This window comes from Esox lucius, chromosome 18 (genome assembly GCF_011004845.1).
Source record: "Esox lucius isolate fEsoLuc1 chromosome 18, fEsoLuc1.pri, whole genome shotgun sequence".
Taxonomy (NCBI): Eukaryota; Metazoa; Chordata; class Actinopteri; order Esociformes; family Esocidae; genus Esox; species Esox lucius.
This window is the reverse complement of record NC_047586.1, coordinates 9,429,398-9,451,653: the sequence shown is the minus strand read 5'-3', so window position 1 is coordinate 9,451,653 and position 22,256 is coordinate 9,429,398. Positions and strand designations below refer to the sequence as shown.

Here is a 22,256-nt window from a genome sequence, read left to right as displayed (position 1 = left end):
GACAAAGCCTTTACTTGCAACATTGCCTTAATCACCCAGGTAAATTGGACTATTAGAGTAATTAGTATCCAGCATGGCGTGGTTGGTTGATGGATTGCAGGTTGGATTATATTGACTTTCTCCCAGGGTGATATATTGGCTAATTCAGAAGCTCTTAAAGTGCCTGTGTGAGAATGTCCTCCTAGACACCAGCATCAGTTTACGTTGGCTCGTTTGCGTTGCTGTGGCCGCCTCACTCCTACATTGGCATTTAATCCTCATAACAACCTCATTAATTGTCTTTTGATGTGAGAACGAAGGAGTTAGAAGTGGAGCTTTGTGTTGAGCGGGTGCTCTGCAAGCCAAAGGACAGTCATCAGGCGTCATCATCAACGCCGTAACCGTTCATCTGAAAGACATTTCAGCTGCGGTTCACGTTGGAAACGGCGTGAACCGTCCCTCCAGCCAGTCTGTGTTGTGCGTCGCTCTTACCATGTGTCGCTTTCTTCTCCCCCCAGAGCCAATGCGGACTCCGAAGAGCCTGAAGATTGCGGAGACCCAGGCCAGGCTCATCGCTGTGGACTGGGAGTCTCTGGGCTACAACATCACCCGCTGCCACACCTTCAACGTCACCATCTGCTACCATTACTACAACGCCAACAACCAGACCAAGGCGGACTGCCTGGACATGGACCCGAAGGCCCCGCGCCACGTGGTGGGCAACCTGCCCCCTAACACCAACGTCAGCCTGAAGATGATCCTCACCAACCCGGAGGGACGCAAAGAGAGCGACGAGACTGTCATCCAGACGGACGAAGACGGTGAGTGAGCGTTATCGCTAGCCAGTTCACGAACGGGGGACATTTAACATTTTCCACTTTCAAATGTGAACTTCATGCTTCACGATTCGTCAGTGTTAACAAACCCCCCCCCCCCCCCCCCCCCCCCCCCCGACGCGTGTTTTTCTTTTCTTTCTTTCCTATACCCACTTAATTTTGAAAGACAGCTTTATCATGCCCTGTTTGGCGTCAGTTGAGGCTGACTAACGCTTATTGCTGCCCCCCCCTGCGATTCCTACAGCTGGGCTTAGTAAGTAATTTCAAAGCGGGGCACGTTTTCTTCCTTCTGCTCTCTGAATAGACACTAGCTGCGGAGGCTAACCGAGGACTCCGATACCACCACTGGCGACAGTCTGGAATTTGTTACACACACTGAAACACTCCAGCATCCTAATCACACCGCCAGGCGAGCAGCTCTGTCTCGTGGCCCACGGTGGACATGTTGCCCACTGAAGACCGGTTTACATCCCTCCTCACGTTCTCATAAACCCAGGATATAATGTTAAAGGAATCAGTGTGCCCTCTGTGGTGCCCCCCCCCCCTCCCCCAAAAGAAAAAACTTTTAAACTTTCAGTCTACTTTTTGCTAGGGCTTTGAATTTGGGCTAACTTAATGTAGCATGCGCAAAAGAAAATCCTCAACAGGGAAGTGAAAACTGGGTACAAGGTGACTGTATTCCTAAAAGTCTATTTTTTTTCGGTGACTTAACAGAGGGTTACTTTAGGGATGATATTCAGGTCCTGGTATAACTGGCTATTTACTATTTAGAAATGTTTTAAATAGATTGGTATATGTGACTTATCAGTGAGTAGCAGAAGAAGAAAGATTGATTGTTCCTCTGTCAAACCAACCAGTTTTCAGTAGCACAAGACAGGAAAAAGGAATGCTTGATTTTTCTTTGTGGAAAAGGCTGATGTCTCGGTGACATCCATCCAGTGGATTTGAGAAATAGAAGTCTGTCTGACTTGTGGGCGGGTGGTGTGGGGGGGGGGGTTGGGGGGGGAGTGGGGAGAGCGAGGCCCACGTAAACAGTTTCTCTAACACTCATCTGGAGACAGCAGACAGGCGCGCCCTCCTGCCCCCGGCTCTGCTCCTCTCTGAGGACAGACAGGCCTGACAAGCACCCAGCCATGTGACCTGGTCACGCTACTGTCTGTCGACTGAGAGAGAGGGCTTCGGATGTCCCCGACCCAGCTGGACTGGAACACAGCCCAGGCAGGCAGACACGGCCCCACGGCAGAGCAGTCCCGTGGAAGCCATAGAGACCCATGGGACTGCCATGTTCTATCAGTACTCAGGAGGCTGTCAGTCAGTTCTGTTCTGTTTACCAATTCATCGTACATTACAAAGGGTTCTCAAAATAGCCGGGTGATATTGTTACCCGTCGACAGCCGTGCCGTCTCGGCTGTTATACTGCTAAAACATTATATGAATACATTTTGGTATCAAAGGGAATGTTTTGTGGATGGGAAATGTATTGTTAGAGTTACTGTATTTCTATACCAGATGAAATCCAATTTCTCAATGATCGTAAGTGATGCAGCATGTCGTGTTATCTGACTGATCGATGTGCTCTCATAGTAAAAGGGATAGAACCTCTAAATTAACAGTCACTTATTTGATGACAAACCCTGTGGACAAAGTGTGGCATTTTATACAAACCTCCAGCGATTTTGTTGTGTTCCATTCAGCGTGCACACTACGCTTTTGTGCCATTTTCAACATGTCGCTTTGCCTTAAGTAAAAACAGACGGTTGTGGCGTTAAGGACGACGTAACGTAGGAGCCGCTCAGTCTCTGAAATGGGGATTCTTCATAATGGCCTTCCTTTGATTGTGTTAGGACTCACCCTTCGTGTCTCCTGTCTTAATGCAGTGCCTGGCCCTGTTCCCAGCCAGTCCATGAAAGCCACACCGTTCGAGGATCGGATCTTCCTCTACTGGAAGGAACCAGTGGAGCCCAATGGGATTATCACTCAGTATGAGGTAATGAAGCACTATGGTCGGGGGGGTGGGGGGTCGGGGGGGGGTGGGGGGTCGGAGGGGGGGGGGGGTGCTAGGGTTGGGGGGTGGGGGGTTTAGGCCTGGAAACATGGGGGCTCTATCTACACCATGTTTCTAAGGGCTTGTTTGCTGCACGCTAAGCTACATTTTCCATGACCTACCGAAGAAAGACTCGAGACTCTAGATCATTCTGTTGTGGAAACATTCAGATATTGATAGCTCGAGACGCCACCTTCCGAGCTAGCGTGTGCCAAACACCTCAGAGTTTTCAAGTGTGAAGACTGTTGGAACTGTATCAGGTTCCTGTTCGCAATTGGCGGGGACAGTCCGGCGTGGAACGTCTTGAACGTGCCGGTGGAAATTCAAAATGCTGTAGAAGTTAGAATGCAAACTACGATTTGTCCATCTAACGTTTTATTTTCTCTCATAATGGAAACAAGCCCTTTGGTGGGTCTCCAGAAAGCTGTTCTGGTGACTGATAAACAGCTTGCTGCTTTTTCTCTTTATATGATGAATTGTGCTGCAGATGCTCTGGAGGGTCTGTGGGAAAACTCATTGTATGTTACCGTTGTATAATTGTTTTGTGGTACTTAGATACAGTGAGCCTCCCGATCCGCCATTTAAACCTACACTAGCTTTTGTGCAGCGGTGCGTTTATGAAGGAATGTTACCTTATTCTCTGTTGTCTTCTCTGTGTAAATACGAGAACACGGACCCACTAATTCCAATGGCATGTAACAGGACACTGGAAATGTTGTGGGAAGTTACAGGCTCAACTTCACACCTGGGTCTGCAATCTGTGTTGTTCCAACGGGCCTTTCACGATTGCTTTCACGAATCCAACACAAAATGCCGAAAAACAAACACCAAAAAGTAGTCTTGTTAGTCTTACTTTGCTTTGTCTGAGCATCACACTTACTTGGAGGAGGCGTTTCTGCTACAGCATAATGTTAAAGTCCCTTACCATTGCCTTGAACCCTGTTAAACAGCTCATGAGGTAAATATTGCATTCCTCTTCCTTAACAGATCGGTTACAGTGGCATCCGCTCCTTTGACCCCTCTTTGCCCTTACCGCGTCTCCCACTGGCCGTGTCTCTCCCCTGGAACACATCTTACCACGTCTTCAACCAGCTCCACCCAGGGACCACCTACCAGTTTGTCATACGGGCCAGCACCGTCAAAGGCTTTGGCCCCCCGACCACGCTTAACATAACCACCAACATTTCAGGTACATCTTTCCAAACCTTTATTCACTCAGGAAGTCCCACTGAGGACAAAACACAGAGTCAACCTGGCCAAGGTGGCACTCGTTAGCGTGGTGGGTTGCGTATGCAATAGATATATATGGTGCGGTTAAATTGTATATAGTGCCACCTATAGGATGTATTGTATATGACCAAGCAGTTGTGTTAAATTGATGGAGAAGGTATTTGTGTACATTGATAACGGTTTAGTTGGGTTATGGATGCAAATGGCTTGTCATAACCAAAGGAACCACCGTGAGATGAAACGTCATGTGAATCTGCTATAGGTTTCGGTTTTTGGAGCAATTTCTTTCACACACGCCCTTGTATGTTTCCTTTAATGGTGCCAATGTTAGACGCTGGTCCGTTCAGAAATGAGTGTGGAATATACCCACACCTGTTAGAGTCATTTTCTCCTGCGCACGTCTTCCCCAACTCAAATCTCGGGATGTATTTGGAAACTGTTGAAATGACAGCCAAGGACCTCATTAGATGATAATGCAAACCACAGACTTCATTTAAAGCAATCAAATTAACCAGGTGAATTGACGCTAAAAGCTTCTTGACATCTCCCTTAGTGGCAAATGAGGCCATTAGCCTTTCTTTAAATAATGGGAGCCTGGTGGTTGTTGCAATAAGTGCTGTACGTAATATACATGTAATCACACAGGAACATCATTTCAACACTGCTATTGTAAATTTGTATGGTAGCAATTTCCCAAAATGCTTTGTAAAACATGTTCTAAGCAAAAAAGAGGCTTTTCACTTTGCCGTGATATAAAATTAAACATAATGTGCGCATTAATCATGGTGGATACTTTTCTCAAACCCTCCAACATGTTACACCCCACTGTTGTCAATTAACCCCTCTTGCAGTTTTCCTTGATTCGTGATTTCACTCTGAACTCTGGTCTTTACGACGTGCTTCTCGTCCCTTAGCCCCTACATTGGAGGAATACGATGGGTCCGAGGCCTTTCTCAATGAGACGGCCACCACCATTACGGTCCTCCTGAAGCCAGCTCAGGCCAAAGGTGCCCCCATCAGGTAAGATAACTAATGCTTGGCTTTGTTCTAGTCGAGGGTTTCATCCAGTCATTTTATCGAAGCTCGTCCATCTGCTTGCTGGACCTCTCTGTCAGGAGGTTTGTGTTGTTTCCCTCTCCTCAGCACAGCCCACAAATAGAAAGAGCAGTGCTGGGTAATTTCTGCCGAGGCACTGCGGGGGATTTAGATATTCAGGTCCATGGCCCTGCCGATCTCCATTTGATTTGGCCATTGTTGGCCTGTGCCTTTTCATTTCCCCTCCCCTATCACAATCGGCAGGGATATAGAGTTTGAAGGTACTTGTCATAAAGGGGATTTGAAGATAACTCTTGGCTCTCAGATTCAGTAAATCAGCTATTATGCGGCCAGGTCTGGGCTGCAGTTGTGAAATTGGAGGGGCTGCGAATAGGAAAGGGAAAGAACAACAGTCTTGAATACAAAACCACCTGAGTGCATTTTGTCCTCACAGGCACTCACTCAGTAGATATGGCAGTTATAGCTAAGATGTAACACCCGCCTCTAAATTGGAATAAAGCTTTTTTGCGTGTTTTTGTCTGGGATACAGATGTTGTGTACACTATATAGTTACAAATATCATGAAGATTAATGGCATAGATACTAAATCCGCAATGGAGGGAGGGTGTTAGCTAGGAAATACAGTGGGACCAGGATTATGTCTTGTTTTTTTACCAGCTTAAAAGATTTAGGAGCTTTAAGAGAACATAGACGTGTGTTTTTAAAATAGACAATGGTTCAGAATTGGACTGATTAAGGCCCGGGGGCATTAGCAAAAGATTTTCATTTGTCCACTTATGTCAGCGCACAACGCTGGCCAAGCACTTATGAAACCTGATTGGCTAATCACGCGGCAGGTCTGTGCAGCTCTAATTTATAGAGGGTTGGTTAAGGTGGGCATGAGAGATTGAGCCGTTGCCAGCCACTGGCCATCTGTTCAGGTAATTTGTAACAGTTTGTCATTGACGAGCGGCACCGGGTGAAGGCAAGAACCTGAGTGCTCACTCTATTTTGGTGGAAGCCCGGCAGATTTTGTTTCCATCTGCGCCCAGCATTTTGGAGTGTCACTTGAATTTAGATCCGTGTGGCTTTGAGCTAAAATAGAAGCTATGGAAGGTTGGGGTGGGGGGCGATGGCTGTCAGGGCACTGGGCACTAATGGTGAGGGAAGGGTGGATGGGGGGGGGGGGGGGCAGAGACGCGCCCCTGGGCAGTCATTACCAAGGGGGGTGGAGGGGGGGGTCACACTCTCGGAGCGGAACTAAGGGTTGCGAGGTCCAGAAGGGGGCTCGGCACGGTGGAGGTCTGCCAGGTTTACAGCACCATGGGTGTGTGAAGGGGCTCCGCCTCCTTACCTTGCTCTAGGCCGTGTTAATAAGTTGCCATGGCGCCGAGGTTTGTCTGTGTCTCGCTGCGTTAACAAAGACCCTCAGGGACGGAGATGAAGCACAGCGGGGTGACTCTGAAATACAAACGAGGAGACGTGACCTGTTTACTCTTCGTGAAGGTTCATCAACTCCCATTCCGGGGGATTGTTCTCTAGTCTAGTGTTGGAGAATAGATTGTTGTTAGTTAAAGGCCATGTCCAGATAAATTGGCTCTGGTAGAGATATCAGGGCCTGTAGCAGACATCTTTGCCAAGCCGGGGCTCATTCCAGGAGTTAAACTCATTTGGCATGTCCTCCCTGTGCCTCGCGAAGTGAGAGATTGCTTTAAGATTAGCCTAGCTTTTGTTTGGCTAGTTGACTTTGTTTGCCTGTGCTGTTTTGTGGGGACTGATTGCTTGTGATGTCCTGTCCCTCTCTGCAGCGCTTATCAGATTGTGGTGGAGGAGCTGAACCCCCATCGCACGCGCCGGGAGGCCAGCTCTGTGGACTGTTACCAGGTCCCAGTCTCTTTCCACAGTGCCTCCAGTGGCAGTTCGCCGTATTACTTTGCGGCCGAACTCCCACCTGGTAACCTTCCAGAGCCCTCGCCATTCACAGTGGGTGACAACAAGACGTACCACGGCTTCTGGAACCCCCCGCTCGCCCCCAGGAAGAACTATAACATCTACTTCCAAGCTGTCAGCAGTGTGGAGAAGGTAAAATACACCTGGACGTGTCAGCATTCGGACTCCTTGGGTTGTAGGTGTTTTAATGACTACAAATTTAAATTCTAACGCTACTTCAGCCCCTTTTGAGACTGAGCTATTGCTCATTAGATTCCCCTTTCAACTAGTCTGATCCTAGTTCAATATATATGTAAATATGTATTTTTTTCTTCTTTTCGTTTTACAGGAAACAAAAACACAATGTCTGAGACTTGCAACGAAAGGTACGTCGAGGCTTTTCTTTCTACTTTTGTAATCCTTATTACTCAGTAGTAATAAACATTAGTTGGAATTCAGTCACTTTTCCCTGGAGCCTATTAATGCCCTCTCTTTTGCTGTGATAAAGAACGGTTAGGTGATTATGCATATGTCAACTTTATTTCTGTCATTCTTTCACGAGTATTGTTATACAGTGAGGATCTGGAATCAGGCAGAATCAAAGAGAGCTCATTTATTTCTGATATTTGCTCTTGTAAACCGCTTTGCTCTGGTGAACAGCTTGTGCCTGTTTGAACTGGGGGCCAACAGTGCCAACCCTTTGGATTTTACAGACAGAGAGGGAGCTCACTCATTTTTTTTTTATCATAAGCCATGCTTTATGCTGTTGGTTTTTAGTGATTAAGAGAAAGTGGTCCTTAAATTGATACAATTCATACAGTGCCAGCTCATCTGTGGCGTAAATTGAAGGTTGGCAATTTATGGACTCTGTCCGCTGGCTTTGCACTATTGAAATTACCTGCACAAATAGATTATGGATAAAATGTATGCTGAACAATCATTTTCCGAAGTGCATTGGAGTTAACTGGCCAAGTATTTAAAGTGCTAATGGACTTGTCTCTTATGACAATTAAAGCTTCCTTGTCACATTAAAAAGTTAGGAGGCTATGCTAAATAGTACTATTTTCCCCATCAAGTCGTCAGGTCAGTGAGTTCCCCTTGCTACCACAGAGACAGTATTTCACTACACGGCACGAAAACTTGAAAAATAGCAAAAGCTTGCTGTCCTTCAGTTGACTGCTAGCTGTACAATGATATTGCTACTGGCAAAACATCTTCTGATCAAAACATCTCCTGATCTCAGATGTCAGCCCGAGGTGGGAGCTAATGTTAATATGCCAGATGTGACTGCAGCGCTGTAGTCACCCATCAATAACCCTGAGCTTGAAGAAATCTGTTCAGCTGCATCAGGTTTCAGCATAGGTGACATCAGTGATGCTGTGCTTGCCAGGAGTGACAAGCTCACATCCCCTTGGATGACGTTACTTGTTGAACTGAGTGGAACAAGTTGCAACATGGAAATAGTTATCAGTGGTGATGTCACCGTCACCCCAAATGACGGAGGATCACCATAGCGACGTTTAGCTTTACCTCTGTGCTTATCAGCTGGACTCGTATTCATGCCTTTAAACGGCTGTTTGCTTGTTGTCTCTGATTCAGACATGGGTCCCACTGCTTAGATTACTACTTGTTTCAGTGGCCTAGCTTAGAAATCAGACCCCATATGTTATTTTCAGTCGTGGAAAGTGCTGTATTTATAATCCGTAAACAGCTGGCTATGCATTAACACAACAGGGATTGGACTTGTTTTCCGTTTTCCACGGCTTTGACGTAGACAATCCATTGGCCACGTCGCGCTCGTGCCGAATAAAGAGACTCTGGGTGTTTTTATTTCGGGTCAGAACTGCGTGTCCGTGTTTTCAGCGTCACATCAGTTAGGGAGAGGCGGTTTAATGACTGATAAAAGGTGTGACGGAACGCGGTCCAATAATGGTAAGAAAATTGAACAGTGTGATAGTTCAATCGTCACTTAACAAAGTTGTTCAGATCCAACAAAAGCAGTATGTTTCCTAGACCCCTTATAGTTGCCGGGTGCTTCCAACCAGTGTCCACTGGACTAAAAAATGTGTAAACTGTGGCCCCATTAAATGCCCCAGCGAATTGAAAATCACCTCAACTGCCTCAATCTTAATTGGATATGAAAGCTTTGTTGTTTTTGTAATTAATTGTTTTACGTGTATAAATGTATCCAAAGCTCATTGCCTCGGAGGTTGTCAAACCAATCCAGGCAATGTGAATAAGTGCCATCGAAGCCCTATGTCACTGATCAAAGTGAATCTTCATTATTAATTGGATTTTAAACAGACGTTGGCCGGCGCTAGAGGACCGCTTATGAAACCGACGTTGTGGTAGAAATCCGGCGCAAAATCGTTCGACTGAATGATACAGTTCAGCAAGTCACTAAAAAGGACTGGTTGCTGGCTGCTGCTCCAGGAACCTTTCTACAGTAGCGTCTCCAGCACAATCGTCCGCCCAGTCACCATGTCAATCATCAGCTTATTGGAACTTCTGCTTCCCTTTAAGCACATGTCTGGCCTTAGTGCTACGGTGAAGAAAGGTTGCAATGTGCCTCTCCCCACCAAGCAAGCGCACGATAGCTGGAGGTTTTAAGAGCAGCCAGAGTGGCTAAGATTAGTTTGTGTGCAAAACAGCCAACATGAAGCGGCTCCATTAATGCCGCAACACATATCATTTTCGCAGCGTTTTCCGTCACATAACCTCCCACTCATTTAACACCTCCAAAGAGAAAATGCATAGATTCACGAAATCAATTTGAGAACGTCCAAACAAGAAACCCCATTTATTGGAAACCTCCCCCGCCACCACCAGCCCTACTTTCAGTGGTGTCAACATCTATTTGGAAATCTGCTCTAGTAGTAAGTCTAAAGATTTTCTTGTTGCCCTCTGAATTACATTTGTTATAGTGCTCTTTGAGATCATAGTTGTGGTGTTACATGAGTGAATTAATGTGCCTTATAAGCCTATAAGATGATTTACTGCTGCTGATCTACTTTATAATAAAAGCAGGAGAAAGGGTAAAACATTTCTGTTACTGACTCAAAGGCTTTTCTTTCTTCTTCTCTTTGTCCTGTTTCTGCTGCATAATAAGCAGGAAGAAAAACACCCAACTCGATCACGGCAATGATGTCGTATTTTTTTTTACAAATACGGTAGTTGATATTTTCCGGAATGTGTTTGCCGGGTACAATAGGATGGCCACAGCGAAGGCTGAAAGAGCTGTCAAACCGAGAAGTAAGAGGAGCTGTGGGATTGTTTAAGTGTAAAAGCCAGTGGCAAGGCCAGTGGGTGACAACATGAGAGACAGGGGGAGTTTGTCATGCTCCCCAGGGACACGTGTTCTCGAGACATCCGTCCACTTCCAACCTGACGTGGAGGGGGAGAGACTCGGGGAGGCACAAGGAGACGGGTGTGTGGGGTGGGGGGCCGACCGTCACACACAACAGACAGTCCCCACGGGCCTGGCCCCCGTCACTCCCAAAGCCCCCTGCACCGGCAGAGATCTGGGTTTAAGCCCCAGAGACTTCTTCGTTGCTTCTATCATCCAGCTTTCTGTTCCTGGATGGATTTTCCAGGCTGTACATGCTCTCTAGGGTGGCTTCATCTCTCCACTGCAAGGGATCATCGTTCGCAGATTAATTCCAGTGGAGACAGATTAGTTTCAGGATAAATATCCAGCTATGGGACCACCAAAACACTCCAAAACCGTCTTTTTAACTCCAACTTCAATTCTCTGTTTGCTCGCCAATAAAGGTTATGGCGGCGTGATGTATGAAAAAAACACAGGCCATTTGTTTCTTTATATAAAGGGGATTCTGGGGTCATAACAATGAGAACTCTGCCGTGGGGGGAGGGGGGGGGGGTGCCTTCTGCCCCAGGTCGGTGAAGAACCCTCCCTCTAGTGACAGAGACGCCAGATTCTTGTCATTCTTCCTTATGATAAAAACTAGGCCGTGGAATTGATTCCTGAGGAGTAATGGCTTGAGTGCTGGCGGAAGATCGGCCTTGGCCAGGCTTTCAAGCCCCTTTCTTTAAGTCTTCCGAGATAACATGGCAGTCGTTGTATCTTTCACTCATTTGGCTGGTAGGAAAAGATACATCTGTTGGTTATCATTTGGCTGTTTACATTTAGTCAGGTCTACATTATTGTGTGAGTTATGTAGTGGGCTTATGTATTGTAAAGGCTGTACATGTTGGCATCATATTTGCCCTTTACATTGGGGTAAGGAGATACTATACGATCGACAACATAATCATGTTGTTGATATTTTACAATTGTCTAACTGTGGACTACTGCAGTAAGCTCATTTCATTAAGTGCCTGAAGATCATAGCATAGGGAGAAGGATTATGCTTCATTTGTGATATTTCAACTTCTGTATTAGCTAGAATGGGTATTTATGAGTAGTAAAATACAATATGTGAAAAAGGGAACAATACATATGTAGAGATATTTAGATTCAAGTTTTCACGTTTGTTGTTGGGTAGCTGTTCACCTTTTTAAAGTATGCTATGCCCCTGTTTGTAAACACTTTAACACTGTAATGTTTTACCAAAATATTAATGGCTTTGAAGATACTGAGAATATTTAAACACCAGATAGTGAATTCATGCTTTGAATATCTCATGTCATCATAGGGGGTATGAAACATATTTATAAATTCAGAATTGAAAAAAAAAACATTAGTGTGTGTATGTGTCTATAGAACCATTGCACAAAGATATTATAGGGAAATGGGAATATAAGTATATTTAAATGGGTAGGCTAGTGGTCATTAGATGTGTTTTTAATGTTTGTGCCCAAGTCACTGTACTGGCATGAGTTGTTGTGGCTCATTCTGGAAGACATCCACAGTGTATCGTGAAGCATACAGTATACCGTGGCACGCTGGGAATAAATGTATTGCGTGAAGCAGAGCACCATCTTGTCAAATGAAATGATCACGACGGCCTAACATTATTGTCATAGAAAGAACGATCCTGCTGAAATGCACCCACTAACTTTGCGCTACTCTTTTCCTGTTCGGTGGCCGAGCATACGTGTTATTCATTGTGCTCTCTTTCCAATCGGGCATCCAGGAGCCACGGAGGAGCCTGAGGTGATCCCGGACCCGGCCAAGCAGACAGACCGGGTGGTGAAGATTGCTGGCATCAGTGCCGGGGTACTGGTCTTCATCTTACTGGTGTTGGTAGCCATTCTCCTGGTCAAGAAGAGGTGAGTGGAGCGCTGAGAACCATGACTGCTGCGCCACCGGCTCCACGGGAGCATAGCACACAGGCCACTCACAGCTCCATCCCACGCCATCACCCATAACCATGACTCCCACTGGTTCAGGACCACCAGGCGCCCCACAGATGAGGGATGACAAGTGCTAGGGATGACAGGAGCGAGGGGTGAGGAGTGGGAGGGATGACAGGGATGAGAGGAGGGAAGTGCTCTGCGTTTTGTTTTTTTTGGAGTGCCAAGAACCTGTTGAATGCTGCTTAACAGGGTTTGTCATTACAGGGTGTGTTGAGGAGTTGGATTGAGTTTCAAAGTGTGACAGTTAAAACACTGTGATTTAGATGAGGTCCAATAAGGTCTCTGTCGGAGCTGTACAGTGAATTTACGAGCGCAAAACATTTTCAAAGGTTATCAACACTATTTTTGGGGAATTACTTTTTACTTCTGAAGAGGCTGATCTGAAACGCTATGTAACATACCCACAGGTTATTTAGCTCAGCTGAGTTTTAGTGTGCATACCAGTGGTGTTCACAATATCCTAGCTTTGCTAATATTTATAAGTCTGTGGGATGTCTTTTAACTGAATATATATATTCTTGTTTGTTTTGCTGTCGTTAACATTTCTGCAGGTTATTCAGATATTTGCATTGCAATCGTTAAAAAAAATTGGCCAGCAATGTTGCTTTAATGGTTTAGTTGAGGAGTCTTTACACCTAAAAAACTGTGTTTTGACACCCACCATCTCAAATGGTTTGGGATTGGGTTCTGAAGTTACAGATATAATTAGTATTCCTGAAACATTGTTTTGTTGAAATATATTTGGACCCAAATTGTCAATTTCAGTTACTTAAATATAACTATAGGGCATAACATCTAATTTGGATCCAACTTCTTAATTTGATGTGAATCCAAATACATTTCTAAAAGGTGCATATGAATAGCCCAACCAAAGCCCAACCCATTGGCTGGTATGCAGATTCAGCTCTCTATGTTTGACAAATAATTTAAAGCTGCAGATTGGAGTATTGTTTATTCAACTTGTAATGTAGTCTCAGTGAATGTTTGTTCTCCTTTCTGTGGTGATGGTTATTTTTCGTTGTTCAGAGAAATGTAATATTACTGTAGATGAATGGCCAATCAAGAACCTGATTAACATGTTCTGACCACTATATAGTGCAATTTCTGCATGTGTGTGCGAATATTTCTTAAAAAAATGTCAGGAACAAATAGACTATTCGCAGTAAACAAGCAAAAAAAAAATGTCCCTTTAGATTGTGTAGTTTATGGCTTATGTGCCAGTTGGTTAATCTGAAACACTTTTTGTTTGTGGGGCGCGTGTTAAATGCATCAGAATTTCAATCTAATACTTATTGCAGTAATGGTGGACATTCAAACACCAGTTTCTGATGATCAGACTGCTAATGTAAGTTCTATATACAAGGCCATGACAAATTCCATCAATATGTTCCACCATGAATGATTATAGACCGAAGGTATTTCAACGCCACACACCACAGAATATGGTCCCGTGATGGGATAGAAGAATTAAAAGACTTCCTGCCAAGCAAGCCTCCAACTAACCTCTGGGAAAATGTAATCCTTTCTGCAATCATTTATAGTATAGTATTTATAATAAGGAAAAATATACAGATGGATGACAAATTAAAGGAAAATCCTGAATCAATGAGTAGAGTGCAGAATGCAGATTCATCTTCACAGGTGTACTGCACGATACAATTAAGCAATTAGGATCCTAATTGAGATGATTAGCGGGCTCAGCTAACCTTGATGTTGGATTATGCGGAATGGACTTAGAAAGAGGGTTTATTATTGTCTCTATCAGAATGACAATGCCCCCCATCCACAGGGCACAAGTGCTGACTGAATGGCTTGATTAGTATGAAAGTGGTGTGAATCATATGCTATGGCCTTCCCAGTCTCTAGATCTCTACCCATTTGAACACCTATGAGAGCTATTGGACTAACGTGTTAGACAGCGCTCTCCACCACAATCATCAAAACACCAAATGAGGGAACATATTGTCAATGCCAAGGCTTATTGAAGGTGTTCTGGCGGCTCGTGGCCCAACACCTTACTGAGACATTTTATGTTGTTTTTTCCTTAAATTTTTCACCTGTCTGTGTGTGTGTATATGGAAACTTTGTGCAAATAAATACATGAAAGACATAGGAACGCAAGGACTCTACCACAAACCTGCAGATTATATCACTCTCTAACAGCCTCTTTGGTGAAAGGATATATAGGATGCCAATAAGTATGACTATGAATTTCAGAGCATATGATTTTCTAGTTTGCTGCTATTGAGTACTGGATTAGAACTGAAGAAGCTGTTTTCCTGCAAGATAGTTTTTTTTTTAGCCAAAGAGTGAAGTGTTATGATAACAAGCTTTATTTGTAACATTCGGTCACCAACCACTGCAACCTGTCACCAATATAATTAGGAATGTAGCAAAATACATTTAAATAGATTTAGAATGAGTAGTTGTCAATGGCTTGCTCCAAATCAACGCTTGGGTTCTGAATTTATTAAATAATATGTGATCCCCCTAAATTGACATTGAAAATGTGGGTGCAGTCCCTTAGCATAATTGAACTCAAATTAATTATATTTCATCAAAAGCAACGCTAATTGTGTCTGTTTTACAGAAACATTTTCAGAACAGTTTGAGATGGTGGATGTCATCGCTTGCTGAATTGAAATGGAATGACCCTCAGGATGCATATTGAAACAAGATAACTGATCTGTGCTCAGTCGGTGCTAGCTTCAAGTTCATTCATTTTGTCACTCCTTTATCTCCTCATCCCATTCAATAAGGCTGCTTCATTCACAATCATTCAGAATAGTGTTTACTGCTTGGTTAGTGCAGTTTAGTTATTAACTTAGTTAGAAATGCATCATAGAATTACAGCATCTGCCATTCACAGTAGTCCCTCACTGATGCAGAGAGTGGGCCTATATGAACTCCTTTGTTATCTAATATTGACTGTTAGTGGATGGATTAAGCTTAACATGCTTTTAATGTGATATAATTCTTTGTTAGAATTCATCATCATGTTCATACTTAAAGAGGGAATTGACAGTATTTTTGGAAGGTCAATTTACAATCTGAAACATTTGATGTTGATGTCTAAATGCTACTTTTCTTTTTAGTCATGGAGGCTTTACTACGAAGAATTGGTCAGTCAGGTGTGTGCTTTTAATTGTTGATACAAATATGTACAAACAAATACAGACATATATACATACACACACACACACACACACAGACACAGACAGAGTCCAAAGAGGCAGATTGCAGCGATCGGGGAATCTGGAGCCTTGAGAGTAAATTATGTTGTGCTGTAATTACTTTGTGAACCTCCTATTGATTTCGTTCAGTTTTTCAGATAAGGTTTTGTAATGAATACTGTCGAACTAAACTGTCTCAAGCACCTGTGATGAATGGTTTGGAAAGCCTAGCTACATGTTCTGTTATTACTCCAAAGAAATTGTTATGGTTTTAAAGGGAAAGAATCAATTTCTTGCGCCAATCCTCAGTCTGGGCACATCTCTACATGCTGATCAAGTTCAGCTGGATGGATAAGCACGGAGCTGTGGAACAATAAGATGAGCTTAGAGGAGCCCCTTGCCCGCGCTCTGTTTCTCAGTTTTTATGACACATGGCACCATCGTGTGGACATTAAAGAGAATTACCGTATCTTACTTCACTGACCCCAATTGACCCGTATCTTACTTTACTGGTGTCTGGTCAATTGGGTTACTGAACCCCAGTACTAATGAACACTTATTGTGTCAAACATTGGTTTTACTCAAAGTGACCCACACAGTATCTATTCCTTCTCATTCCCCATACACCATGCATGAACAGTCCCAATGAAATGGAATTCCATGAGGATTCCGGATACGGGAAGGAGAGGGATGTAGGAGAGGGGTGTATTGACTTGTTCCTGATGAAGATATCACTTCAGTGTTGGACAGTCAAATGGTGTCTGTGACTACTGATTCATAATCATTCCTAATTGGCAGTGCGGCCTCTGTGTTCTTCTTCAAGTTCTGCCAATTAGGGCCTTATTCGCAATGACCTCCTTCCTGGTTTCCCCAGCCAGCTCCCATACACATGACTCTGTGACCTTTCAACCTTTCCCTCACATAGCCTCCTGCACCGCAGGTCATTTAGCTTCATTCTTTATTCCTCCTTTTCCTTCCCTCCTTCTCCCCTCCATTTTCTTCACTGGGTATTTTTTATTTAGTTGGAGCTGGTCCGAACTTGCTTTGTGGAGATAAGAGGAGAAGGTCAGGTTATAAAGTGAGTCTTTTTATTTTCATGGTCTTGATTGACAGATGTGGGTTGAGTGACAATACCAAAGTTATCTTTTTTCTTATATTGAAAAACAGTGAGTTTAAAGCTCTTTTTTGTCAAGAGGGTGACTTAAATTATATTTAAGTATTCTATAGTGAATAATTCCAAATGAAACTAGAGGAAATATTTCCATAGTTGGAAGGATTTTCCTCAATTTCAGTCCTTTGCTGATGCTATGGAGTAGCTATTTTTATCTAAAAGATTAATTGAGAAATAAAATTGTATCATGCCCAGGCCTCTTGGTATCTGTAGGTGCTACTGTACAAAGCAAAAATAGCTGTCATGGATAGTTTTACCACTTGCTTTGTACTATTGTATTTTGATTAAATAATATTTTAAAATTAATTAATATTGAAAAGCATAATAGCAAATTGGTAAATTATATTTATGAATGTAAATGTTATTGAAATCCAAATGGCTTCATGTTGCACCAATTGCTGTTTTGTATTACCTACATATGATACAAATGGATATAGTTTGAAAATAATTTGAAATATACATGAGCAATCCTCTCTTGAAAGGGCCATTTTATGGATTCCATAGTGTGAAAAAAAAACCCAACATGCTCTTTTATGTCCCTGTTTAGTATGGAATCCGTCAGGTCTGGCATATCCAAACGTCTTTGTTCATTACTACAAACACTAGCTTTGTGTCGGTTGGGGTTGGTCTACTACTGTAGGTGGTTTGCGTAGTAGTTCAATGTTTGGTAACAGAATCTATTCCCTGTGGTTTACGGTCTTTTTCACGGAGGTGGGAGGGGATTCATTTCATTGAATGCTTTTCATAAAAGCCATTGGCATTAATTGCAGCGCCTGCTTTTGAGTTTTGGATGGCTTCCTGGTTTGTAATTTCAGCCTGAAAGGACCGGTGTTTGGAGCAATGGGGCACATTGAATGCTAATGAGCCATAAGCTCCTAATCCCTTTGGAATGGATTAAGTATACTGATAGTAATTGAATTCAGAAATGTGACTAATGTTCCTTTGTCCCCAAAGTAAAGTGAACACTTTTGTTTTGAAGTTGTCTTCACTTGTTGTTTATATCTTGAATATAGTTATGAGTGTTAGCGCTACAGTCAACCGTCTAGTTGTCAACTAAAAGTACTCTCTCTCCGTATTTTCTGCAGATATTACAACATATGTCTTTCTCACACAGACTGACATAGTATCTGAATGAATAATCCTTGTGTTAGCTGTTGCGTTGTGCTGCACCAAATTCATTTTCTTACAAAAATCACAGTAAAACTACATGATGTAGTACAAAGCAATATGTTTAAATGAAGTGGGATTTTGGAATGTAGTTTTAGCTTTGAACAGACGCAATCAACGTGAAACCCAAAACATAATGCTGTGGAAACATTTGTATGTTTTTCTTAGATTCATGTTTTTCCCCCCTTATTTCTTGGTCATGCCGTGTGGAAAGGAAAGTACATTACAAAGAGTAGTTACTGGGAAGATCGACGTATATGGGCAAGACACAACTCATTGATTTAATACAATAATGAATCTGTGGTTCCCTATATAAACTGAACCCATAGAAGATACTGCATCTTTAAAATGGTGGTCCATGACATGCTTGTTTTCCAGGTAGCAAGCAGCTTGTTTTTTAGTTTGCCGCAATTTGTTTTTGCAGCTGTGTTTATCCATATGCTTTTCAATACCTTTTCTTTTCCTATGCAGAACCTTAGACTAAATAAATCGATTATGATTTTGTAGGTCCATATCACCAACAGTCATTCTTAAGACTGTCTGACTGTCCAAGTGAATGAGACAATTAATGCATGAAATGATTCTACCTAATTCCAAATTCAGCCAACAAAAAGATGAACTATTTGCATGTTTGTAATGAAAATAATGTACTTGCACACCATTTTTAATTACATTGGAACATAAAACTGCATGAAGCTCAATTTAAAGGAATGCATGAATAAATGAAATTCTAACATTAGTAAGTTTAATTAATAGAGATTTTATTTTTCTTGTCTTGCACTTTTATGCTTTTGTTGATCCGACTGATTCACACTTTGCATTCACCAATATTTCTTTATCCTGCTGTCTCTGATTTGCGTGCCAGGAGGAGCTACTATTCATACTCATATTACCTGTAAGTAAACAGACAAACAACAAAACAGAAACAAACAAACCCAAAATACAATGAGTGCATTTGTCCTTGGTTAGCTATGTAGTGTTTTAAAGATGCAGTATCCTTTTTTCAAGTGAAAACTCGTATCGCTCAAGAACCAATTGCCATTACATTGACCAGCTCAGACCTGCTTCGAAACACTCTCCAAACCAAAGTCGAGGCGACCAAAAGTGGTGTTATTTGAAAAAAGAATGCTGCACTTTGTGTCCTGTGTCCTGTATGTGTTCATTAAGTCATGTACTTCATTCATCTCCTTCATCTCCTGGGCCTCCTTTGTCCATTGAAATGACACCAGATAAACTGACCGCCCCTTTACACACACAATACAAGAGGTGTGCAATCTCATATGGCTTCTCCAATTGGTTTGGTTTGAATGTTGGTTGCAGAGGGAGTCCTTGTGGGTTCGGTGTAGGTTCTGGGATGCTGCTGTAGACAGTAAAAAGTCATTGTCACCGCAATGCTGTGTTTTCCACTTCCTAAGGGCCCCGATATGCTGTCCTCGAGAGTCTGTCGGTGCTTTGGCATTCTACATCCTTGTCATTTCACCCTCACCGTTGAGGGAGTTTAGACACACAAGCCTCCCATTTTTCCTCTGCGCTCTTCTCAATTTTGTAATTTCTCACGATCGCTTTTCATTTCACATCTATAAGTGACTCTGCCTTAAGTGAATTCAAGTGAATGAGCCTATCCAGCATTTCAGCGATGAATCAGGATAACTGGTTTTGTCATGAAATTGACATGCTGTAACAGTTTCAAGGTGAACATCTTTTGTGATTTTGATGGTTCTTTAGGTAGTTGCTTCCAGTGATGTTAGGACATCACACTTTCCTATCACTAGGAAACTTTCTGCCAATAAAATCCTCTTAAATTGGAATAATTGAAAAACAGAAATTTACCATCAACTACCTGAAATGGTAAATGTGTTGTGTTTTTTTCTAAATGGGAAAGCAAGGTCTCCCACAGTTTGATTGTTCATGTACCTTCCTAATTTTTTTATCCACTAAAAATTTATGATGGGGAGAAATTTGTTCAGTATTCCTAGAATTGTGATTTAATAAAGACTGATTTAATTAAGGCTGATTATGTAAAGACTGTCCAACCATCTGCCTCTTCAGTGGAACACAGAGTCCTCCTTCAGTTTCACTAGAGCGGAACTTTAACCTCATCTCAGTGCTTTCATCTAACTACAATCTGAAAACTGCAATCAGAGAATGATTTGTACTGCACAACATTTCTTCCGGGTGCTTGCAAAGTGGAAATCAAAACTAGGATTCGAATAATGTGGGTATCTAGGTGTTTTTTTCAGCATGGTACTCCTTCAAACCATACAAATGGAGTGAGAAACGCACAGCTGCAATTGCCCTTGAAATAAAACTCTTCCAATCTCGAAGGTGTTCAATCAGGCTTTCTCACTCAGGACAGTGATCATTTGGCACATTAATGTTGTTAATCTATTAACCCTATCTATGCCTGTCGAGATTTAATTGGAATTGGAAAACTAACAAGAAAACAAGTCTCCGTCTTGTCAGAGCCCAGATCGGGGAAGTCATGCGGTAACTTCTCACCTTAGCATGAAGCATCTACCTCTCCCCCTCAAGGCAGAAGTTATTCCTGCATGACTATTCATGCCTGACATTGGGTCCTTCTGGCTTTCCCCTGTATCTCCTGCTGTAAAGCAAACCAATGGCCTGTCACGGAGATAGGAGTTCTCTTTCATCTCTTTACCTTCAACCTTTACTATTTCCTATGACAAATTGATTACTCTGTGTTGTTGGGATATTTGAATGTGCTTGTCCGATCTTTCAGGAAACTGGCCAAGAAGCGAAAAGACGCCATTGGGAACACTCGCCAAGAGATGACTCACATGGTGAATGCCATGGACCGTAGCTACGCCGACCAGAGCACGCTCCATGCTGATGACCCCATGGCCGTCACCTTCATGGACTCCCACAACTTCACCAACAGATGTAAGTGCAGTCATCCCTTCGCATATGCATTCATGGATACATGTAGGAAAAGCCTTTTGACTGACTACCTCTCTACCTTGCATTGGAAAGGGCCTTAACACAGATGAGGTATTCATTTGTACAGTAGATTTTACTTTTGTATGCCAAGAAATGAAAAACTGCCATTCGTGATTTTCAAGATATGTTGGTCTCTTCTCTTATGATCTGTTCACCCTGGCATTTTAGAATTCAGTAGTGTGCTTACTGTTTTCTGGAATGTCCCTTTCTGTCCCTACAGTACCTAATGATCCACTTGTGCCAACGGCAGTGCTAGGTGAGGCCCCAGTGCTTTGTCATCTGCCCTGCCATGGCTTGCTGTGATCCCCATATATGTCATTGTCACGGTCCTGTAGCCGCCCATTGTAAACCTGTAGCCACCCATTGTAGACCTGTAGGCGTCCAGTCCAGTGAAAACCCGTAGCTGTCCAGTACGGTGTAAATTTATAGACATCCAGTATAAACCTGTAGCCGTCCAGTCCAGCGTAAACTTGTAGGCGTAAACTAGCCATGCTGTGTCTTTGTATTGAATCTGGGGTAGTCATACAACCCTAAATTAATAGTGCATAACAGTCAGAATGGCTAGACTTCACATTAACTTAACCCATTTTATGCAGTACAAGGGATCAAATCAGACTTGTTTCCAGGTTCTGGATTTCCCTTGGTAACCAGTATAAATCAGACTTGGCCCTCAGCCAAGGTAGAGTGGCGACATGGCAATGCTCCAGTGAACTGATGAACAGTCCTTAAGGATTTGGGTTTGGGACCCACCTATAAGTTGTTGGAGTGGAGCTGGAGGTGCTAACCACACTGAGAGAATCACTCTCACTCCTGTATGCCATACAACTGTCTACACACTCCAAATCCTGCTCAGGACGTTAGAGAAACAAGAGAGAAGACGGATATGACAGATACATTCACCTGAGCCCCGACCTGAAGATCAACCGACTGCATGACATGACACTGTATAGAATGAAACCAGTCATCCTGTCACTGTTACTAAGTCCGCTGTGTCAGAGGAGCAGGGGGCCATTTTACATCACCCTCAGCCCCCCTGGGACTTGTCTCTAACTGTGGGGAGTCAAAACACACATCTGACAGTTCCCATGTAATGGAGTTCTGTGTTCCCTGATGACACCAGGATGGAGACACAAGCAGCCCTCGCTGACAGAACCGGCCAGCAGCCGCCCCGGGTCTCCACGGCTCACTGGAAACCTGAGTTTGATGGGGAATTAAAATGCCCCCTCAGGCCACTGTGTTTGCCGTGAAAATGTCTTATTTTAGCTCTGTGTTTTCACTGGGCTTGTTTAATAGGAAGTGAAGGGAGCAGTTCAAGACGTGACTCAATCTATCATGTCAGGGCAGAGTTAAGTAGTGCAAATTTGCAAACGACTAAAAAACGTCAGCTTAGATAGTCCCCACACACTAGAGTGCAG

The 22,256-nt window shown here is 43.2% G+C and overlaps 1 protein-coding gene across 23 annotated transcripts in view; it reads left to right on the top strand.

Moving 5' to 3' along the window:
* The window catches only part of ptprk (protein tyrosine phosphatase receptor type K), a 139,308-nt gene that overhangs the window by 102,017 nt on the left and 15,035 nt on the right, over positions 1–22,256 (top strand). For 15 of the 23 annotated variants that reach the window (XM_029114464.2, XM_029114471.2, XM_029114469.2 and 12 more), the window contains 11 exons: positions 498–800; positions 2,693–2,802; positions 3,847–4,048; positions 5,004–5,109; positions 6,933–7,206; positions 7,403–7,439; positions 12,150–12,285; positions 15,468–15,503; positions 18,749–18,778; positions 20,624–20,784; positions 21,062–21,097. In XM_029114464.2, the coding sequence (XP_028970297.1) occupies positions 498–800; positions 2,693–2,802; positions 3,847–4,048; positions 5,004–5,109; positions 6,933–7,206; positions 7,403–7,439; positions 12,150–12,285; positions 15,468–15,503; positions 18,749–18,778; positions 20,624–20,784; positions 21,062–21,097 (1,431 nt within the window). The remainder of the gene's footprint in view (positions 1–497; positions 801–2,692; positions 2,803–3,846; positions 4,049–5,003; positions 5,110–6,932; positions 7,207–7,402; positions 7,440–12,149; positions 12,286–15,467; positions 15,504–18,748; positions 18,779–20,623; positions 20,785–21,061; positions 21,098–22,256) is intronic. The other 8 variants (XM_029114468.2, XM_029114477.2, XM_029114470.2 and 5 more) reach the window with 5 other exon arrangements.